The 23,878-nt window shown below is 38.2% G+C and overlaps 1 protein-coding gene across 1 annotated transcript; it reads right to left on the minus strand.

Annotated features, from left to right (window-relative positions):
* Window positions 1-1,419: 1,419 nt before the first annotated feature.
* LOC133622487 (glycerol kinase 3) lies at window positions 1,420-19,688 on the minus strand. Its single transcript, XM_061985280.2, has 20 exons — window positions 19,477-19,688; window positions 13,861-13,934; window positions 13,678-13,784; window positions 13,537-13,614; window positions 13,384-13,463; window positions 10,922-11,059; window positions 10,743-10,852; window positions 10,608-10,674; window positions 9,593-9,628; window positions 9,446-9,513; window positions 9,344-9,386; window positions 9,189-9,269; window positions 7,970-8,048; window positions 6,453-6,549; window positions 6,289-6,373; window positions 6,080-6,200; window positions 3,444-3,587; window positions 2,718-2,804; window positions 2,549-2,635; window positions 1,420-2,466 (listed from the first exon to the last, which is right to left on the minus strand). Exons 1-20 carry the CDS (start codon window positions 19,678-19,680, stop codon window positions 2,456-2,458), a joined length of 1,797 nt encoding a protein of 598 aa, XP_061841264.1. The 5' UTR covers window positions 19,681-19,688; the 3' UTR covers window positions 1,420-2,455.
* Between the last annotated feature and the right edge of the window lie 4,190 nt (window positions 19,689-23,878).

Consider the following 23,878-nt stretch of genomic DNA (forward strand, 5'->3'; position numbering starts at 1 on the left):
TATCGGACATCCCTAGTTATATGTATAGAATACAGTAGGCCAGGCCTATATGCTCAAGTTCAGGCTAGTTACGATACATGGACATAATTTATCTAAACATGTATACACAAGTTCAAGTGTTTCGTTTAGTTTTTTTGGGTGTTAAACTGCAAATCTTTGTTTAATTTACAGCACTTTAGCAATGTTCATTGCTAATAAAGCACTTTAAACTTTAAGTATGACTAAATGCTTTCTTGACTGCCCCTTCCTTACTGACCACCAAGTGACCCCAGGGGCCAGAGGCTATTATGAAATGTGAATGTCAATTTAATTAAAGCATTTAGTTTTTTCATACACAAGATACACTTTTCTATGCATTTCAGGGTTTTGGGGGGCCAAACCCTCAAATTTCTTCCCGCCGTGAGGGGTGTTCCTTGTATCCAATTCTGAAAGGTGGCAACCCTACCAGAGATTCACAACAGGTAGCAGGCCCAATCAAAATTACCACAGGTTTTTATAGTTATTAGAATTATTAGTACCAGCAATGTGTGGCGTTGTTTAGGAATTGTATTTGAAGAATGTGTTAAAGGCCAACAAAAAAGATTCTTTGGACAACCTTGAAAAATGGCGTCAAAAGAACCACCCAACTCCACGGATCAATATGGCAAACCCCCATTTGTTAGTTATCCATTAACGAGAATGACAACTAACCAATAGATGGACAAACAAATCGCTACACTAATTAATTATTTTGTTTTATTTGTTAGTGCATAACATTGTAACGTCATCCCCATGTTTAGTCAGAACTGGGACACATGCTCATCGATTATATAAAAAATTAAAACATTGTTCAATAGTTGCAGACTCAATACAGAGTTCCCTCGCCACTTTGTGGTTTACTTACTGCGACCTCAGCTCATCGTGGATTTTAGAGTACCATTGACTACATTGAGATTGGAGTGCTCATTGAAGTTTCATGTTAAAATGTCGGTTTTAGAGTGTATGAAGTGTTTTGAGCAAAGGAAATGCTCAAATGTGCTTGTGAAAACCGTGGAGTGCATAAAGAGAAATTCCTACAATATTCCATTAAATCAAAATAAATATCGTCCCAAAATCGCAGAAATTTAGCTTGTAATAATCGAGGGAACACTACAATCTTTTTTGCGAGGATAAATAAGACAATATGATCCTTTATTTATTCATCCCACAACGGGGACATTTACAGCAGCAAAGGGCAAACAAAGTGAACTAACAATTTAAATAAAAAATTAAGCTAAAAATATACAACAACCAACAAATATTATGGTATTGAACTTTCAGCAAAAAAAAAAAAAAATTGAGTGCTGCAGTTTTAGTAAAGAGTAAAATACTACTTAAAAAAAAAAAAAAAAAAAAAAAAAAAAGTAGTAAAAGCCTAAAGTAAAATCCCACAAAGAAAAGTTATCTCAAGAATAATTTATTTCTGATATTTTTCTGCATGTAATCGATATTTTCCCACAACAATGAAAGCATCAGAACAAAGTGCATATCTTGTTGAGGATCATACATTACAAAAAAATGACAGGACACATTTTCATTACGGTTACCACAGTAGTCTCTGTCCATAATTTAAGAAACTTTTAGGTCTTGACAGTTTTACCATTTGGGCATGCACACACAAATAAATACAGATCTATACTCATTCTGCAAGTACTTGATCAAGTGCGTTGATTAGACACTTTCGTATAAGAAGATCCATAGACCAACATTTAAATACATTTTTAAGCTCACGTCTGATTTACAATCAGTTCAGCAACTTTGTAAGTGGAAATTCCACATATTTTTTCCCCTTTAAAAAATGATAGACCCACAAAGGAAAATACCCTATAAAGTGCTCTAAAAAAATGAAGTAAAACAAGTTTTAGGAGGGGTGGTAACTGAAGAATAAGTAGTGTGAATGTACTGGTTTTAAGGATCACGTTAATCCAGCAGTATCGACAACACATTGACATAGTAAGCAAAACATCCTGCATGCTTTCTCCTGCTGTAGTTCATGTTCAACAAGACAATTTAAAAAGGGGAAAAAGGTCACATTCACAGATCCGCCAACCTTGAAGTCATTTTACGAGGGCTCTGATGGTTAGCTACCTTTGTTGCGAGCGAACAATGGAAAAGTGAGAACTAATCCATCGATGTTATTGCAAATGTTGATCCAAAATCAGAGGAGAGGGCATTTGCGAAAGTGGACTGTATTCTTTGGAATAATCTACTAGGAGTAGACCAATCACATGCTGCTGCAGTACAAGGTCTGAGACTGCACTTGAAACTGAAACAAAATATGTACCTGGAAAGCAGCAAAGTGTATTCAAGGGACACAGAACGAAAAATGCTTTCATGTTGGCAGCTCTGCTTTCAGTATCTGTTTCAAGAGCCTTTTTTTCTTCTGGAGTGACTTCTTGGAGAAATTGAAATCCTGATTACCGCCAGCTGCCGGAGACTATTTGTGGCCTTCAGGTGACAGACAGGAGCTTGTTTTTAGTTTTGATGACAATGATTTTAGTCTTCAGAACTGAAACCAATGAACACCAACCTGCAATATAATTGGCTCCAATCAGCATCAGCATGCTGCCCATGATGTAGAAGCCCAGTGGGACACTGCTGAAGATGCTGCTTTCACCTGATCACAAAGCAACAAGTCACACAAACCATGCTTAAAATGGATTAAATAAATAAATACTAATCAATATGAACCTTCCTACCATTTCCATTAAATGGAAGCTCTGTGGTCTCCCAGTTCATAGACTTCTGAACCGCTTTCTTCCATCGCGCATACCGGAACTCACTCTCTGCCAGGAACATCCAAACAGTCACATCAAACTAATCTTGAACTGTGGTGTGGAACTTCCATTTTTCATTTGTAGTCAATTCCAAAAAAAGGTCAGACAAAAATTTGATATTTAAATCTGTTTTAATTTTAATAAATCTGTTCCGGACACAAACATGTTCCCACAAAACTCATTTTATAGAGATTATTTTAGTTTTATATGCAGAAAATTATGTCAAATACTAATAATTGACAGATAATAAATAAACATTTTACATTACTTTTACCTTAATTGAAGACGAGTTTGTGAAGACAGCGAGGGGGAGAGCCATGTATTAAACCATATCCAACCGTGGAGGAAGGGACATCAATCACTTGTCCATTTGGTTATTGTTATAATTTAAGTTTGTTTCAAACATGCTATACAGATGGGCGGAAATTTTACTCTAGTCTGATCAAATTTAGATGGATTTATTGTTGAGCAAAATGCGATGAAATGGTTGAAATTCCTATTCGCACATGTGCGACAGTTGTTTTTTTTTTCAAGTCGCACAGTCTATTTTTAGGCGCATTTGCAAGTAAATTTGTCGCACCGTACAGCCTTGAAACCAAGTTACCACTGTACCTGCCATGTGAGTGGGACGTGCACCTGTTGATGTACCTTCAGTGTTGATCTGAGGATCAAACTTCTCGGACGTCACTTCACTCAGGTCGTCTGGGTTCAGACTCCACACGCTGACCCCCTCTGCTGCACCGGCTGCCATTGCTGCCCCCAGAGCGGTAGTCTCAGGCATGGACGGCTTTACTAAAAACATGAAACAAGAATTATTTTTAACATTCCTTCAGGAAATATGTATCTTTAAGAAAAGCAACATTTGTTTCGCATATGACAATAACAGTGATGTGCAGTCACTAGAGGCAGGTGAGGCGGGGCCTCACCTGCCATCATGGAAAGAAAAAAAATGTAAAAAGAAAAAAAATTAATTAAATTGTTATATGTATGCAGTCATTATACTATAAAGTTATTTTCCATTTAACTTCACCAGTTTTAGATTATTTTTATTCAAAATCACATTTGCCGTTCAAATACTGAGAAGAGACGGTGCGGTGAACAGCAGCCAGTTGAGGCACGTCACTCAGTGCCTCAACATGGACGGACTCGGCTAACTGCTGGCCTGCTGTGCAGTGAGACCGTATTGCTATATGAATTATATTATACATTTCCATAGTTTAGTTAGCTGAGGTATATAATGTACAGTGTATTTTGTCAACAACTGTATGTGTGTAATGTATTTCTTGTGCTGAGCGATCATAAAACTGCTGCAAAAGACGCACTGGCTGAGGCTCCAGTAGCCCCGCCTCCTGCACCCCCGCCGTAGAATTGTTATATCAACTAAAGCCCACACTTAAACTTTCCACGTGCCAGATTGAATCTATTTAAAAAAGTTATTTCATAAGAAGCCAAAAAGTGCAAAAACAATAATGTTCGTGTTGGAGGAGTTGTGAATGACTGCAGGGCCACAACATTAGGTACACCTGCAGACTGCAGGTGTATCTAATTCACAACTCCTCCAACATGAACATTATTGTTTTTGCACTTTTTGGCTTCTTATTAAATAACTTTTGTAACCTATTTTTATGGGCTTTCCTATTTGTGATGTTAAGTTCCTGTTATGCGCTGTTATACAGTATATGCCTTGAGCTCTTATTTTGAAGGCGCCAAGAGCGGAAGTGATGACATGTTGTAGTGGAGCGGAGGTTTTTGAAAGAAGGTAAATAAAGCGGTCCTCGTGTAAACTGGAGCCTCCGTGTTTGTTATTTTGTAGTTTCATACAGTATAGGCGACATTTATAAACCCTCGGTTACACTTTTTAAATAGATTCAATCTTGCACGTGGAAAGTTCAAGTGAGGGCTTTAGTTGATATAACACACCCGTCAGGGGGTTCATTAATCCAGCACAACAGCGGCGAATGGACTTTATTTATAAGTAAAGGTAAGACCATAATAACGTTTTTTTTATTAAATGTGCTTTTTTGTGTGCTACAGTTTGTATGTGTAAAGTTAAAGTTAAGTTAAAGTACCAATGATTGTCACACACACACTAGTTGTAATGAAATTTGTCCTCTGCATTTGACCCATCCCTTGATCACCCCCTGGGAGGTGAGGGGAGCAGTGGGCAGCAGCGGCGCCGCGGCCGGGAATAATTTTTGGTGATTTAACCCCCAATTCCATCCCTTGATGCTGAGTGCCAAGCAGGGAAAAATGCTGGTATGAGCTTTTAAACATAACCCGTTAACTGCTGCCAATCAAATGGTGAATAAGATACTCTTTAGGGTTCATATGTTTGTAAATCTGACTGTGATGAAGTCAGTGCCTCACCAGCCATGAACCTCACCGCACGTCACTGGACAATAAAGTCCACTTTAAAGTAGGGTTGTCTTTGGCTGAGGATTTTCATGACGCTCACTCGAATCTATGGCATTGTTGCTTTTTTCCCCAAGACAAAAATAAACAGTAATGTCATTGATTTACTGTAGCTCTAGCATTTATATGGTGAATAGTCCAAAGTTAAGTAAAAAATTGAATAAAGATTTTGTTAAAATGACCAAAACAGATCTCAATTAGCTAAACAACTCTGATAGGAAAAACGTGGTAGAGATTGGATTGTGAGGCCCAGCGCCGAGAAGAAAACAAACTTGACTAAATAGAAGAAGTACAAGTCGTAACAAATTTTCCATATGTGAACTTGCGGAAGGATCGTTACCTTTGCAAGAGACCTACACCTAGTGGGCGTATCCAATTTCAGGCGTGTAGAAACGTCCTTACAACATTCTTGATTCGTAGGTGCAGACCAATAGTTTTTTAGAGAATGAGAGATGTGGGAGGCCAATACACAGCCAGCTGTTATTAAACCAGGAAGCATTGACCGCTCTGATAAAGGCTAAAGTGACATCAGAAACTGTGAGCAGTAAGAGTGATCGCTTACTCTCTAAAAAACTATTTGTCTGCACACTAATATTTTACTACTATTTAAAGAACATATGATGAACACAATCAGCCTATCATCCTCAGCAGGTACTCAACTTGCCTCCCTTGCTCGCAGGGGACGATTCAACTGCGAGATTAATAGTTGAATTAGACTCCTACGAATCGTCGACTTTGACTATTTGAAGACAGCCCTACTTTAAAGGATTTTAACTTTGTAACATGAGATTCTCCACATTCCACAGTAATGTGATACAATCTTCACATCAGGCAGCGATGATATAGATATAAAAAGCAATAGGAAGGCCTACCAACGGGGATGCATAGTATGTCCGCCTGCAGTTGCATCAGCAACCTGTTGGAAGTCATTCCTCCATCCACCTGCAGCTGAGTGAGAGGAATGCCACTGTCCTGATTCATTGCATCTAGGATCTGCAAACAAATAAACATGCATTCAAGCACAATTTCCAACCACGTTAAGGAGAGATATGTTAGTTTGTGTGTCTGTATGAGGTTTCACCTCTCTTGTTTGGAAGCAGACAGCTTCCAGTGCAGCAAACGCTAAGTGACTCTTATTGGTGAACTGGGTTAACCCACAAATGACCCTGGGACACACAAAAAGATTCAGTAGACAGAAAGTACATGGAGTAGTTCTGCTCACAAGTGGTCCAAACGTGGTCCTACCCTCTGGCACTGGGCTCCCAGTAAGGAGCATAAAGGCCGGAAAAGGCAGGAACAAAGTAACACCCATACGACGTTCCAACTGACGCTGCCAACTTTTCTGCATGGATTGGAAAAAAGTTGGTTATATCTTCTGAAGGGGCAATATGATAGAAATTAAACTTGGATATCATTTAGAGTAGTATGGATTTACAATCCACTGAAAATAACTAATCACAAAGCCATTACTGTATAAATAGCTGACAAAACAACTACACTTCATGTGTCCAAAGTGTCAATATTTCTTTCACTCTATGACATTACAGAGCCGATGGATGTTAAATACCCTTAAGCTACTCCTTCGTCCACATTTTTCGAAGAGCGGCAGTTGCTCTAGCAAAATACTGACATTAGTTACAGAGGCGGCTCAGATGACAACAGCTGATAACATGGTGCAAAGAACAGCAAACAATGCCTATAAAATATATCTTCAACTCTTATATGTGACAACTTTGTGGCTCGACAGCAAATAATTACCAGCACAGGATTAACTGTCACTAATGTTAAAGATGACAACTTTGGATAGGATAGACTTTTAGATGACACTGACTGACAGCTGATATACAAAAAGAAAGTTGGAAAAAAATGCCACATTTACATGTGGACCAAAAATGAGTAACTGCAGGTACACTAAATAAAGGTGCTTTCAAAGAAGCTTTAAAGATGCTTTTATATTTTAAATGTACTGTAATTTTAGCTGGCTTAAATGTAGTGACAATTTAGCAGACAAACTAAATCAATGTAGATTATCTGAGTTATACTAAAACTAGGAGACTTGTTCATCAAAAGACTGAGTAAAACTACACGAAAACTGCTGTCAATATGAACACAGGTAAGTTTGTGACTATGTTGAAAAAAAGCTGTTTCACAACGTCATAGTAAATGTTGGAATGTATGTTTCCCTCAAAGAACCACCGCTCCCTAGTACCAGCAGTACTCATGCAAATCCAGGCCATGACGCCATCATGCTTGACAATTACCAGGTAGATTGGTATTCACTTTCATTGCCAGCTATTTAGACAATATTGGCTCCATTGCACCATTTTCAGTGAAAGAGTAACTATATGCTGCTATACAAGCTGTACAATGACTACTCTAAATCAGGGTTATTTAAGCCAACACATTCTACCTCAGAAACATCTCAACATTTTTGTTTGGTAGTGTGCTCCAACACGTTAATTATATCCCTAATGCCATCTAGTGGAGGAGCATTTAATTTGTATTGCTCATTTTTTCTGTCCCTGGCATTGAAGGATGAACAAAGATTTGTAGAAAATAATTTCGGACCAATCTAGTGAAATAAGAACATTTACTCTCATGGCTTATTGTGGTTGGGAATCACTGCTTAAAAGTTCATCCAAGTTTAAATACTGTGATATTGTCCCCTGAGAATAACTACTGCAATAAAAATGGCTGCAAAGGGGTGTACTATTTTTTGTTAGCTACCGCACTTTAAAAGATGTGTTGATAGCGGAACATACCAAGCTCTTTAGAAGATCCAATGATCCCAAGATTGTCCTGCAGCCAACGGACCACAGCTCCTGCTATGGCTACTGAACCCTGGTGAAAACCCAATGGAGTTTATTGTTTGATGGGTATGCTCATTTCAAAATTTGTATTAATTGTTTATTGAATGGATCCCCATTAGCTGACGCCAAGGCGACCGCTAGTCTTCCTGGGGTCCATATAAGAGCATACAAAATAAAAATACAAAGAATACATACATTACCAAACAATATACAAAAGAAGAGTACAACATAAGGTAACAAAGCTAGTTAAACCCAGTATTAAAAATGCATGTCATGTGGGCAGATGCAATAGGTGTATCTTCAAAGCTGTCTTGAATGACAATTTACTTTGTGAGAGATTAATGTGAGATGGCAACCGATTCCAGAATGATATACATCTATACATGACTGTATGTTTGAGGAGATTGGTCCTGGGAGCAGGAGGTGCCAAATAGCCATTGCTGGCATTCCTAGTGTCATGAATATGTGTGTTAGTTGATTTTAAAAACTGTTTGTAAAAGTATTCTGGTGATTGATCTAACATGATAGTTCTAAAGAACATAAGGAGACTACAATGCATCTTTTGTTCAATAGATAACCAGGACAGGCGTGAATGCATATATGAAATATTAGTGCGCAAAGAACATTTAAGCACCAGTCTAGCTGCTCTGTTCTGAACAAATTGCAGTTTGTTCAGGTCAGGCTTAGTCATAGCGGACCATATTATAAGAGAGTAATGAAGATGACCGAAAACCAAGGACTGTATGACTTGACCCATTGTTGATGTCAAGTACCCGGTAGGTGGAGCACTTCCTGACCATGGCTAAACCTCTTCCCATTTTCATTAAAATACCATAAATATGATTGGACCATGACAGTCTAATAGCACACCAAGCAGTTTTGCTTTTTTAACCTGCTCAATAGGTATATCTGACATTGAAAGATGAAGCTGAGGGTCATCAACAAGCATATGCCTGGATCCAAAAAGAATGCTTTTTGTTATGTCAATATTCACAACAAGTATACTATCTTTTACCCAGCGTGACACTATCTTGAGGTCCTGATTTAAGTTATTTTCTAGGTCATTTAAGGTAAAGGCAGTACTGTACCGAGTTGTGTCATCTGCATACGTAAACATATTGGTATTTGTTGTAACACAAGGGAAGATCATTAGTAAAAATAATTCATGTACCTCCAATGCATAGCAGGGAGGCTTGTCTCGACCCAGTTTGTAGGCCACAGTGGTCAGAAGACCGTGGTCAGACATTACTGGCTGCAAAAGAGAACATTAAAACATCTTTGAAAGGATGTTCTAACCGACAGACATTTATTAGTCAGTGGCATCACCTTGGGTCCAGTGTTGCGCAGCAAAAAGCAACCTGTTCCATACCTGAAAGACAAACATTGTGACCTTGTGCTCTCTAAAAATCGCAGGGCACGCACACTTACGTGTTTTTAGCCTGCCCATCCTGGAAGCACATCTGTCCGACCAGCGCTGCCGACTGATCCCCAAGACACTGGAAGGACATGCGTGAGCATCAGATGGTGTCACAGTGATTCACATAACACTATAAAATTCATGAAAGAAAAACTTACCCCTGAAATGGGAATACCGGAGAGTGCTCCAGACTTCTGCAAAAAAAAATCAAATATGATATTTATTTACTGGAATGGAATTAGTGTCCTCTCAGATATACAAGTAAATCACATTCAAAGGCTGCATGGAATAAAACATGTCTAAAAGTGTCACAATTTGTTGCTAAAATGTTAAAGGAAAACAACTATTACCACGTAAAAGTTGAAATCACCTTGCCCAGACAATATCACAGTAAAATAAAGCAATAACAGTACTGCAAATGTGGTACAACTTCAACTAAGGTTTACTACAACAAGATAAAAAAAATGTTTGATAATATTTTTCAAAAAAGTAGTGCATGCAGGTGAGACAAGCCCCTGCATTTACAGGCAAATGCCTTAGACTGACATTTCCATAAATATTAAAATATTAGTTTGAGCACAACAGGCCAAAACAACATTTTTAAATACAACAGTGTTTACATGGACATGGACTAAATCTCTTTACTCCTTTGTGAGGCCACCGGTTGGGCACTGTTAGAGGAGTGAGGAGATTTAGAAGCTCTAATGGGGTCGCTGCAGCAGAAAGATGGTGGGTGACAATCACAACAGAGGCAAAGTGGCACACAAACCAACCAGCACATTTTCAAACAAACACATCAAACTATTTGTTGCTGTAATCAAATACACATTGTGTAATACATGTTTTAGTTGGTACAGGACTTTGATACAATAGACTGCAGTGGTAGCATTCTAGTACATAAATTGGAAATGGGCTTGTGGGATTCAGAGTGTGCCACTAGGTCAAATAAGCAGAAGCAGGGCGTTTTTTTTTTAGCATGATGAGGAAAGTGACAGAAGAGTTACAGAATTACTTACCCAGCTAGAACATATTTTCTAGCGGGGAGAGAGGAAGGACAATGACATACAATATAATGCCTACAAATTTTTTTAGTCAAAGTTCATGCAGGTAGAAAATATTTTGTTGTCTTAGAAACAGCATGCCGCTAAGCATGAATTCCAAACAATGGCTCACCATGAGGCCGTAGATTTCTGAAGAGCTTCTCACTCGTGGCAGGATTTCCATTGGAATGCCAAAATATCTGAGGGGGATTAGAAAAAAACATGAGTGGATGCAACACGTACGCACAAGGCAAAGCAGGTGCCATACTTGCAGAGCTCTGGGTCCCAGTCCATAGTGTGAATGTTGAACAGCATGGTTCTACTGGCGTTGGTCACATCTGTGCAGTGGACTCCACTGGACTTGCCGCCGGTTAGACACTGCAGGGACATTTACACCCAGTCAGCTCCTCTTTCACAAAAAGAGTCAACAAGCAACAAAAGTCTCACCCAAATTAGCCAAGAGTCGATGGTGCCAAACATGGCACGGTGAGAAACAACAGCTTTGTGGACCTCCTCTACGTTGTCCATCAGCCAGCGAAGTTTCACTGCACTGAAGTAAGTGCTGATTGGGAGACCTGTTTTGTGCTTGATAAAGGCAGTGAAATGTTATTTGTTTAACTCAATCAATCATCTATCAAAGTTTATTTATATAGCCCTTAATCACAAGTGTCTCAAAGGGCTGCACAAGCCACAACGACATCCTCGGCTCAGATCCCACATCAGGGCAAGAAAAAAACTCAACCCAATGGGAACAACGAGAAACCTCGGAGGGGGGATTACATGTAAAGTGAAGTCAATAAGGGTAGATATTGTACAGTACTTGCAATCTAACAAAGATGGTTGCTACTTAAAGGGGACCAATAGTGCAAAACCAACATTTCTTACCTTTTGGTACAATTTTTTGAGTATTTGTGATCTGCATAAGTCCGGAAAATTTGAAATAAAATGTTTTTTCGTTGTGTTTTACTTTGTAGCTGTATGTTAAATTGGTTCCCCTGAAGTGGCAGCTGGTTGTATCAGCTCTGTGGTTTTTTTATGTCTTTTATGTCCTTGTGTGTCTTTACACTAATTTGTGTGGACTTTTTGTATATGCACTACAACCACATCATTTCCTCATTGTGGGATAAATAAAGTCTATCCCATCTCCATCTCCATACATGGTAGAAATGTAACCGAAGTGCTTTGCGCGAGTCCAAGCTGTAGTCAATAAGCGCCATTTTCTTTATCCTGTTGTGGGGCAGACTAGCTCATAGATGCACATGCATCCTCCGCTGTCATCATTTAGAACACAAAGCAGTGTATAGTTTGAACTAATGTCTGTCAGTAGACACACTGTAAAATAGGTAAAAACTACAACATTGCTGTCGGGGGAAGACACAGTCAAAGTGGAGGAACATAAATAAGACCGCCCACAAAATACAGACACACTGTGCTTCAATATACGGGTATTATCATGGTGTGTGTATCAGGACCCCCAAATGGCATCTGTTAGGAAATATTATCTGGTGTTTTGTTTTACCCTATTATGGAAAACTAACTTTTCTTACCTATTAGTACCTGCTGATGAGTATTTAGGGTCTTCATAATTACCAAAAATTTGAATCAAACCATGGAGGCATTGCGCAGATATTTATAAAACAATCTTGCCTTCCATACTTCCTTAAAACAGGCCGTTACATCACCGATTGGAAAAACCATCACCAGATTGTCCATATATGGTGTAAATGTATTCCAACATGCCTTGCACGCATCAGCCATTGTAGTCAATAAGATCATTTTTCTCTATCCTCTTGCTGTGGGGCATGGACATTCAGCCTCCACTGTTGCCATTACTAACACAAAGTAGGGTATAGTTTAATCTACATCCTCAATAAACTCGCTATGGAAGCGCTAAAAACAACAAAAAATGGCGCATCCTGACAGGATGGTCAGAAAGCAGCTTGAAAACAGTTTGTAAAACAATCTATGAAACATTTCAACAACAAAAAACACCATTAATTGTTATGTAGACGATAAGGAATTGTTTTAAATGTAGTAAAAAAAATAAAAATCATAACATGACCCCTTTAAAAAGGGAACTTTACTTTTTTGGGGAATTGTGCCTATCATTCACAATCCTTATGAAACACAAGAACAAGTTTTCTTTTTTTATACATTAAATTTCTAACTGGTAAACAAATGCGATCAAAAGTCTGCTTATAATGGATCCGCACTAATCTGCCTTAAAGCGCTTAAAAAAACATCCAAACACGTCCATCAAGGTTTAATATACATCAGAATCATAAATACTTTATTAATCCCAGGGGGGAAATTTTGCTGGAAGTATATATGTAAGGTAGGAACAGGCACATTTATAAGATGTCTTATTTACGTATTTTGATCATTTTAGGCATACACAGCACATTAATTTAAAAAAAGAATCACAAGGTTCACTTTTTTCTTCAACAACATCACTGATTACTACTCACTGTAGACATGAGAGCCAACAAACATAATAAAACATCACTTACCGTACAATGTCTGCGGTCATTAGGATGCCGACTGATAAAACATTGTTATAGTCCTGTTTGGATGAAGAATGACTCACAATTGTCACTAAAAAAAAAGGTTGAGCCTAGCGTCTTTTTGTATCTTTCTTCCCATTGCCGGGTCTAAAGTGGATGTCCTAGTGTACCAACTTGTCGGATTACATCCTCATCATTCTAATATCAAGGTGAGAGGCATTATTTAGGATCCAGAATAAACTTTCACAAGCTATTGATCGCAGCGTTGCTATAAATATTCTGTCTGCGTCTTGTCTTTCATAACGATTGTAAACGAATGGCATAATTACAAAAAAAAAGTGCATTCCCCTCTAGGTAAACATTTATTGTAGAAAAAAAAGTGGGGGGGAAAATGTAAATATTAACCTTCAAGTGGTTTTTGTTCTTCCCTGGTGTTTTGTTAATCAGACTTTCAACTGTTGATTGAGTCCTCAGGTCAAGCCAAACTAAAAAATAAAAAGCAAATATGTTTGTAAGATTAAGAGTACACTTAGTAGCCAGATAAACAACAAACATCACCTATTGCATTGTAGAGGGGCTCGCCTGTTTCCTTGTCCCAAACAAGTGTGGTTTCCCTTTGGTTGGTCACGCCAATTGCTAGAAAGTGACAATCAAAACTATTATTCCATATAATAACACACAGGTCCAAATACTGCATACCTTTAATATTTGAGATGTCAATGTTAAGCTGGGTGAGTTTTTCACATGTGCGCTCCATGCACTCGTACACCGACTGCAGGATTTCTTTAGGGTCCTCTTCCACCCATCTAAGAGGTGCATTGCAAGAAAAGGTGTGTGATAATTTCCAGGTAGTATTGCACTAGAGCTTGTTAATTGACTTACCCTTCTTTGGGAAAGCTCTGTTTGATTTCCACCTGATGGTGGCTGAGGAGTTCTGCCGTTTTGGAATTGAAGACCTTCAAAGAGCACAATTAGTATTTACTAAGCAGCTTACAGCTTTTATTTAAATCTTTCAGTGGTGGCATCACAAGTATTTATGTATGCTGATAGATATGCGTTGCAGTGGTGCACCTGTCACTTTATAATCCAAACAAGCCTGAAGTACACTATATTGCCAAAAGTATTTGGCCACCTGCCCTGACTCACATATGAACTTGAAGTGCCATCCCATTCCAAACCCATAGGGTTCAATATGATGTCGGTCCACCTTTTGCAGCCATTACAGTGTCAACTCTTCTGGAAAGGCTGTCCACAAGGTTGAGGAGTGTGTTTATAGGAATTTTTGACCATTCTTCCAGAAGCGCATTGGTGAGGTCACACACTGATGTTGGTCGAGAAGGCCTGGCTCTCAGTCTCCGTTCTAATTAATCCCAAAGGTGTTCTATTGGGTTCAAGTCAAGACTCTGTGCAGGCCAGTCAAGTTCATCCACGTCTTTATGGACCTTGCTTTGTGCACTGGTGCACAGTCATGTTGGAAGAGGAGGGCCCTGCTCCAAACTGTTCCCACAAGGTTGGGAGCATGGAATTGTCCAAAATGTTTTGGTATCCTGGATCATTCAAAGTTCATTTCACTGGAACTAAGGGGTCAAGCCCAATCCCTGAAAAACAACCCCACACCATAATTCCGCCTCCACCAAATTTCACGGTCGGCACAATGCAGTTCGAAATCTACCGTTCTCCTGGCAACCTCCAAACCCAGACTCGTCCCTCACATTGCCAGATGGAAAAGCGTGATTCATCACTCCAGAGAAGACGTCTCCACTGCTCTAGAGTCCAGTGGCGACGTTCTTTACACCACTGCATCCCACGCTTTGCATTGGACTTGGTGATGTATGGCTTAGATGCAGCTGCTCGGCCATGGAAACCCATTCCATGAAGCTCTCTGCGTGCTGTACGTGGGCTAATTGGAAGGACACATGAAGTTTGGAGCTCTGTAGCTACCCCTCTCTGTCAGTTTATGTGGCCTACCACTTTGTGGCTGAGTTGCTGTTGTTCCCAAACTCTTCCATTTTCTTATAATAAAGCCGACAGTTGACTTTAAAACAGGCCTGGGCAATTATTTTGACTCGGAGGCCAAATTTAGAGAGAAAAATGTGTCTGGGGCCGGTATTTCTATTTTTAGGAAAACTAATATAAAACCTCACAATAAGTCTGATTGAATGCTAAAAATGTTAAGACAGACCGCCTTAAAAACGGAATTTTAAATGTTTCTATGAACGATAAAACCCTGAATATTGAGAACATATGAACGTCACACCCCCTCTCAATCGACATATTTTACAATCAAGCCAAATGCAACAAAAATGCAACAAACAGCGAAATATGAACGCGAAGGGTAAAAAAACCAAAAAACATCTACAATCTGATATATCACTAAGCTTTAGAACTTTCTTGTAAAAATCTCCTTCTGCGTCTGTCCCTGGCACTCACATTTCAGGCTGGCCGCTCTGGAAACACTCTGTGGAAACGCTCCCCACCCACACTGCTTGTTGCCTCGTCTGACCTGCTGTGACGTAGATTACCATAGTCACTACTAGGGTTGTACGGTATACGGGTATTAGTATAGTACCGCGATACTAATCAATCATATTCGGTACCATACCGCCTCTGAAAAAGTACCGGTCCGCCATCCCCTAAGATTTTTTGTTAAAATAAAGCCAATAGTACACTTTTTCCGGTCCCCTTTATTTAGAAAAGTACCGAAAAGTATCAAAATAATATTGGCATCAGGACAACACTAGTCACTAAAACAGGGGTCACCAGGTCGCCCGTAAGGACCAGATGAGTCGCCCGCTGGCCTGTTCTAAAAATAGCTCAAATAGCAGCACTTACCAGTGAGCTGCCTCTATTTTTTAATTTTATTTATTTACTAGCAAGCTGGTCTCGCTTTGCTCGACATTTTTAATTCTAAGAGAGACAAAACTCAAATAGAATTTGAAAATCCAAGAAAATATTTTAAAGACTTCGTCTTCACTTGTTTAAATAAATTCATTAATTTTTTTACTTTGCTTTTTATAACTTTCAGAAAGACAATTTGAGAAAAAAATACAACCTTAAAAAATATTTTTGAATTTTTAAACACATATACAGTACCTTTTTACCTTTTAAATTCCTTCCTCTTTTTTCCTGACAATTTAAATCAATGTTCAAGTAAAAACAATTTTTTATTGTAAAGAATAATAAATACATTTTAATTTAATTCTTCATTTTAGCTTCTGTTTTTTCGACGAAGAATATTTGTGAAATATTTCTTCAAACTTATTATGATTAAAATTCAAAAAAAATTATTCTGGCAAATATAGAAAATCTGTAGAATCAAATTTAAATCTTATTTCAAAGTTTTTTGAATTTCTTTAAAAAAATTTGTTCTGGAAAATCTAGAAGAAATAATGATTTGTCTTTGTTAGAAATATAGCTTGGTCCAATTTGTTGTATATTCTAACAAAGTGCAGATTGGATTTTAACCTATTCAAAACAGGTCATCAAAATTCGAAAATTAATCTTAATCAGGAAAAATTACTAATGATGCTCCATAAATTATTTTTTTAATTTAATAGTATATATATTTATTGTGAGAAATCATTAAGATGATCAGTGTTTCTTTCCACAAAGATAAATATAATTAATTATTAATAACAGATTTAAAGGTAAATTGAGAAAATTGGCTATTTCTGGCAATTTATTCAAGTGTGTATCAAACTGGTAGCCCTTCGCATCAATCAGTACCCAAGAAGTAGCTCTTGGGTTCAAAAAGGTTGGTGACCCCTGCACTAAAATATCATGCAAAAGCGCAGATTCCAACCATTGAAATACGTTTTATAGTTCAAGACTTATGGTAATTTGAAAACATGACTGCACATCATAATGGCAGCTACAGTTTCCATCTTAAAGGGGAACATTATCACCAGACCTATGTAAGCGTCAATATATACCTTGATGTTGCAGAAAAAAGACCATATATTTTTTTAACCGATTTCCGAACTCTAAATGGGTGAATTTTGGCGAATTAAACGCCTTTCTATTATTCGCTCTCGAAGCGATGACGTCACAACGTGACGTCACATCGGGAAGCAATCCGCCATTTTCTCACTTTCGTCGGTGTGTTGTCGGAGGGTGTAACAATACGAACAGGGACGGATTCAAGATGCACCAGTGGCCCAAAGATGCGAAAGTGGCAAGAAATTGGACGAAATTTGTTCAAAATACGAGGGTGTGGGGAAAGCCGACGAAATGGTTAGTCATTTGTTCCGCACACTTTACTGCGAAAGCTATGCTACGACAGAGATGGCAAGAATGTGTGGATATCCTGCGACACTCAAAGCAGATGCTGACATCAACTCCAAAACTGGACAGAATCAGCTTTCAGGAAAAGAGAGCGGATGAGGGTATGTCTACAGAATATATTAATTGATGAAAACTTTATTCATTACTCGCGGTTTTACGTAAATTATTATACATAAACTGTGTTTACCAATAATTTGGCTTAAAAACATTTGTTTTTTTCAATCATTGGAGTACATTCGGGTAGTCTTGTGTAATGCAGTATTTTGTGTCTATTTAGGTATGGTTAACCTGAGTGCTGAAATCGTGGAAAAATATATGTTCTTAGCGTGCCTGAAATGGGCTGTCTGCACTCTCAAAGTGCAAGTTGTTGCTAAATGTATTTCATATGCTGTAAACCTAGTTCCTAGTTGTTAGTAATTATCTTATCAGACAGTGTTAAGCCGCTGAAATCCGAGTCTGAATCCGAGCTAATGTCGCTATACCTTGCTGTTTGTATTGGCATCACTGTGTGACGTCACAGGAAAATGGACGAGTGTATATAACGATGGTTAAAATCAGGCACTTTGAAGCTTTTTTTTAGGGATATTGCGCGATGGGTAAAATTTTGTTTCCAGTGAGGGTTGGACTCCGCCAAGGCTGCCCTTTGTCACCGATTCTGTTCATAACCTTTATGGACAGAATTTCTAGGCGCAGTCAGGGCGTTGAGGGTATCTGGTTTGGTGGCTGCAGGATTAGGTCTCTGCTTTTTGCAGATGATGTGGTCCTGATGGCTTCATCTGGTCAAGATCTTCAGCTCTCACTGGATCGGTTCGCAGCCGAGTGTGAAGCAACTGGGATGGGAATCAGCACCTCCAAATCAGAGTCCATGGTTCTCGCCCGGAAAAGGATGGAGTGCCATCTCCGGGTTGGGGAGGAGATCTTGCCCCAAGTGGAGGAGTTCAAGTACCTCGGAGTCTTGTTCACGAGTGAGGGAAGAGTGGATCGTGAGATCGACAGGCGGATCGGTGCGGCATCTTCAGTAATGCGGACGCTGTATCGATCCGTTGTGGTGAAAAAGGAGCTGAGCCAGAAGGCAAAGCTCTCGATTTACCGGTCGATCTACGTTCCCATCCTCACCTATGGTCATGAGCTTTGGGTCATGACCGAAAGGACAAGATCACGGGTACAAGCGGCCGAAATGAGTTTCCTCCGCCGGGTGGCGGGGCTCTCCCTTAGAGATAGGGTGAGAAGCTCTGTCATCCGGGGGGAGCTCAAAGTAAAGCCGCTGCTCCTCCATATCGAGAGGAGCCAGATGAGGTGGTTCGGGCATCTGGTCAGGATGCCACCCGAACGCCTCCCTCGGGAGGTGTTTCGGGCACGTCCGACCGGTAGGAGGCCACGGGGAAGACCCAGGACACGTTGGGAAGACTATGTCTCCCGGCTGGCCTGGGAACGCCTCGGGATCCCCCGGGAGGAGCTGGACGAAGTGGCTGGGGAGAGGAAAGTCTGGGCTTCCCTGCTTAGGCTGCTGCCCCCGCGACCCGACCTCGGATAAGCGGAAGAAGATGGATGGTAAAATTTTGAAAAAAACTTCGAAAAATAAAATAAGCCACTGGGAACTGATTTTTAATGGTTTTAACCCTTCTGAAATTGTGATAATGTTCCCCTTTAAAGATCAAGAAAAATTATTTGGGAATGTCCGGCGGGCCAGATTGAAAAGGTTAACTGGCCGCATGTGGCCCCCGGGCCTTAATTTGCCCAGGTCTGGGTTAGAATATTTAGGAGCTAGGAAATGTCACGACTGGATTTGTTGCACAGGTGACATCCTATGGCAGTTCCACGCTGGAAATCACTGAGCTCCTGAGAGCAGCCAATTCTTTCACAAATGTTTGTAGAAACAGTCTCCATGCCTAAGTGCTTGATTGTATACACCTGTGACCAGCCCTAGTGATTAACACACCTGATTCTGATCATTTGAATGGGTGGCCAAATACTTTTGGCAATATAGTGTATATTGTTATTGCCGAACACCACATTTTTTGAAGCACGAGCCGCACCCAGTCTAATCAAGTTTGATTAAACTTTTTTTTTTATTAATAAATGCAAATATTTTCAAGACGCTCATGTAAGAAGTATAAACAAGTAAGAAAACAGACTAATTCGGGTGACAATATTCAATTTTACAAGCTAGCACTTCTTTACTAAACGAGCACAGATTGACCGCCGGTACGTTACCAAGAACCGTGTGGAACTCGTCCCCTGGTCAATGGCAGCGACAAGCGGCCCAAGCTTTATTCGGTGTGAGGAGCCAGCCATGGTGCTGATCATGAGACTGGCGCGACTGGGACGAATCCCCCTGACCGCCACAGGGAAAGCTTCAAGCTGCTGGTGTCGAAGGGCGCGCACCCAGGCGCGTACTTTATGCGCAAGGGTTGTCATCGGCGCATGACTATGACGTCACGCACAAGGACTCGTCTCTTGTAAGTATATTATTTATACTGTTTTGTACTGTTTTTGTACTTATTTTGATTATTGTTTCTCGTCTGTTTGTAAATGTTGAAATTTTATAAATAAAAGTTTAAAAACAAATTAAAAACAAATTGTTTTTAACTTTGTGTGTTGCATCCTGCGTTTAAATATAAAAAAATATATTTATCTTTGATCTTCTGGTCTTCCTGAAAAAGGATATTTTAATACATTTATAAAAAAAAAACTCTTTTAATATCTTATTATTACTCTCGACACTGAAAATAACGTTTTGTTTCCTACTCTATTTTGTTTCAAAATAAAACGTATATTAACAAAAAAAATTTAATAAATTAAATTTTTTTTTATAATAAAATAATAATAATAATAAATTAAAAAAAGTATATTATTTATTTTGATGTTACTTGATGTAACATGCGTCCAGAGACTGTTTACCACCTGTTTTGGACTTGTGAAAGCACTCCATCACTATGGCAGGGCATCTGTCGCTTCATCCTTCATTCATGACAAATGTGTGCTTTGTTTTAAAGAGGTGATACTTGGTTTTACACTGTATGAAAAAAAAATTACCTTTGAAACGTCATTATACTATTGGCTAAGTTTTATATTCATAAATGTAAGTTTCTCAATACCCGACCTGTCTTTTGTGCCTTTAAAAAAGATTTAGAACTCTACTTTAAAACACTCTACCTCTAACAACCAACAAGCTGTGAAAACGATGATGCTGTGTTCCAAATTTAAGTTATTTACTGATATTGAGTGAGCCTATGGCTTTGCACTTTGTTTATTATATATATATATATATATATATATATATATATATATATATATATATATATATATATATATATATATATATATATATATATATATATATATATATATATATATATATATATATTGCATTCTATTTTAGTTACTTTGAATTTACAACCCCCTGGTGCTGTTTTGTACTGTTTTTGTATTGTTTTGTACTGTTTTTGTACTTACTTTGATTATTATTTTCAATGGTTTGTAAATGTTGAAATTTATAAATAAAGGTTTAAAAAAAAAAAAGTATATTATTTATTTGTTCCAAATTTAAGTTATTTACTGAGATTGAGTGAGCCTATGGCTTTGCACTTTGTTTATTATATATATATTTTGCATTCTATTTTAGTTACTTTATTGAGTTTACAACCCCCTGGCGCTGTTTTGTACTGTTTTTGTACTGTTTTGTACTTTTTTTGTACTTACTTTGATTATTATTTTCAACTATTTGTAAATGTTGAAATTTATAAATAAAGATTTATTAAAAAATAAATAAATAAATAAATAAAAATTAAAAAATTAAATATATATCTATATGTATATATATCTCTATATATATATGTGTGTATGTATATATATATATATATATATATGTATATATATGTGTGTATATATATATATATATATATATATATATATATATATATATATGTGTATATATATATATGTATACATATATACATACATATGTATATATATGTGTGTATATGTATATATATATATATATATATATATATATATACTTTGTGCAAATATATACTTAATGTGTCTGGTAATATTTAAAAAGTTGTGTAATTCAAGGAATCATCTTTAAACGATGGCGTCATGTTGCACTTAATGCGTTATTTATATTTAACTTCGTATGTCTCCAAATATCCTACTTTAAGGGCAGACATACAGTACACTTGCTGTTGTTGTAATACTGAGTGCCTCATTTTAACTTGTCAGTTATTTTGTTGCTTGTGCATTACATACTTACATGGGTGTAAAAAAAAGTAGTTCCCACCAGTTTCATTTAGACCAGGGGTGTTAAACGTACGGCCCGCAGGCCGTTTCAGGTCCACAAACAGGTTTAACCGGCCCGCAAGAAAAGTTTGCCAAGTATAAAAATGAGCTGCAATTTTTTTATGCAAGAAACTGCTGTTTTAAATGTGTCCACTGGATGTCGCAATAGCAAATCAAATGTAACCCACCTCACACATGACACTGTTTTAAAGTTGACGTGTTTAAGCGCCCTCTGGATTGGCTGCCGCTACTCCAATCAGCGCAGTTGCAAGCAATCAGCTGCTCCCGTCGTGGCTGGCAGCAGATGGTGGCAGACTAATGCAGTATCAACATACAATACCTTCTTTCATCGTAAATTATCCACCCAACGGATAAAATAAAATAAAATAAAACGATAAGATGCAAAGACTTTAGTCAACATGACCATCAAGTTTAGTGCAGCGCTCGCAATTGGTTGACGGTACGATGCGCACCCTGAAATCCATTGTAAAAAGGTGTTTCTACATTGGTTGTTTGTTCTATTTTTTTTAGTGCTTAAATCTACCATGTTCACATTGGTTAAGTTCCTGGTTATGTTACCTTGATTTCGGCTATGGTGTCATTTTGATAATTGTTTTTTGTATCATATTTGAATGATGATAATCATGTGCTGTAGAAGTTGCAGATGTCACCAATGTAGTGGTTTGAGAAAACATTCGGTTGCTTTTCCAAACACGTCTTTAATGAACTGCCAACATGAGAATGCTAAACAGGAAGTGCTTAAAGTTTATTGGCTTTGTAAAAACACTGAGACAAAGTCTAAGTTCATTGTGTTCTAATGGTGTTTTTGAAACTGCAATTTCTTCCTCAGAATTTTCAACTAACTTGAAGTGTTTTGCCAAGAGAATTATTTTCAATGTGTACATTTTCACAACATGCACCACATAGTATGCCTGATTGTTTTAAATTAAACCTCTTAATACTTTGGCTTCGTGCGCTACTGTGTTTTACTGTTGGTAAAAAAGTTTGAGAACCACTGCTATATACCATCAACCTGCCGGGGACCATGTCATCGCAAGGCTCCCACTAATTCAGCGTTATGGTGAGTTGTATTTTTCAAGCACTTGTTTTTGCTCTATTTATCTGCCACTCGTGGAGGACATTCCAAGAATAATGACTACATTAAACCAGTCTCTGTTGCAAAAAAAAGGTTGAGTCCCCTGGGCTAGATTACAATGAAACTCAGATACACTGTCGACCTACCGTATTTTTAGGACTATAAGTCGCAGTTTTTTTCATAGTTTGGCCGGAGGTGCGACTTATACTCAGGAGCGACTTATGTGTGAAATTATTAACACATTACCGTAAAATATCAAATAATATAATTTAGTTCATTCACGTAAGAGTCTAGACGTATAAGATTTCATGGGATTTAGCGATTAGGAGTGACAGATTGTTTGGTAAACGTATAGCATGTTCTATATGTTATAGTTATTTGAATGACTCTTACCATAATATGTTACGTTAACATACCAGGCACGTTCTCAGTTGGTTATTTATGCCTCATGTAACGTACACTTATTCAGCCTGTTGTTCACTATTCTTTATTTATTTTAAATTGCCTTTCAAATGTCTATTCTTGGTGTTGGGTTTTATCAAATCAATTTCCCCAAAAAATGCAATAGGTGGCAGCCGGTTGCTAATTGCTTTGTAGATGTCGGAAACAGCGGGAGGCAGTTTGAAGGTAAAAAGGTGTTTAACGCTTAAACCAAAAATAAACAAACAGGTGAGTGCCCCTAAGAAAAGGCATCGAAGCTTAGGGAAGGCTATGCAGAACGAAACTAAAACTGAACTGGCTACAAAGTAAACAAAAATAGAATGCTGGACGACAGCAAAGACTTACTGCAGAGCAAAGACGGCGTCCACAATGTACAACCGAATATGACATGACAATCAACAATGTCCCCACAAAGAAGGACAAAAACAACTGAAATATTCTTGATTGCTAAAATAAAGTAGATGCGGGAAATATCGCTCTAAGGAAGATATGAAACTGCTACAGGAAAATACCAAAAAAGAGAGGAAAAGCCACCAAAATAGGAGTGCAAGACAAAGAACTAAAACACTACACACAGGAAAACAGCAAAAAAATACAAATAAGTCAGGGTGTGATGTGACAGGTGGTGACAGTACACCTAATTTGAGACAAGAGCTATAGTGATGCATGCTTGGTTATGGTTAAAAGTCATATCCAACAATTGCGACAACGACTTTTTACTGTCAACTGAGTTTCGTTTTTTAGTGATTTCTGCTGGTGGTGTGCCTCCGGATTTTTTCAACGCCGAAAAGTGCCTTG

The sequence above is a fragment of the Nerophis lumbriciformis genome, linkage group LG23, assembly GCF_033978685.3.
Source record: "Nerophis lumbriciformis linkage group LG23, RoL_Nlum_v2.1, whole genome shotgun sequence".
In the NCBI taxonomy this organism is placed as follows: domain Eukaryota; kingdom Metazoa; phylum Chordata; class Actinopteri; order Syngnathiformes; family Syngnathidae; genus Nerophis; species Nerophis lumbriciformis.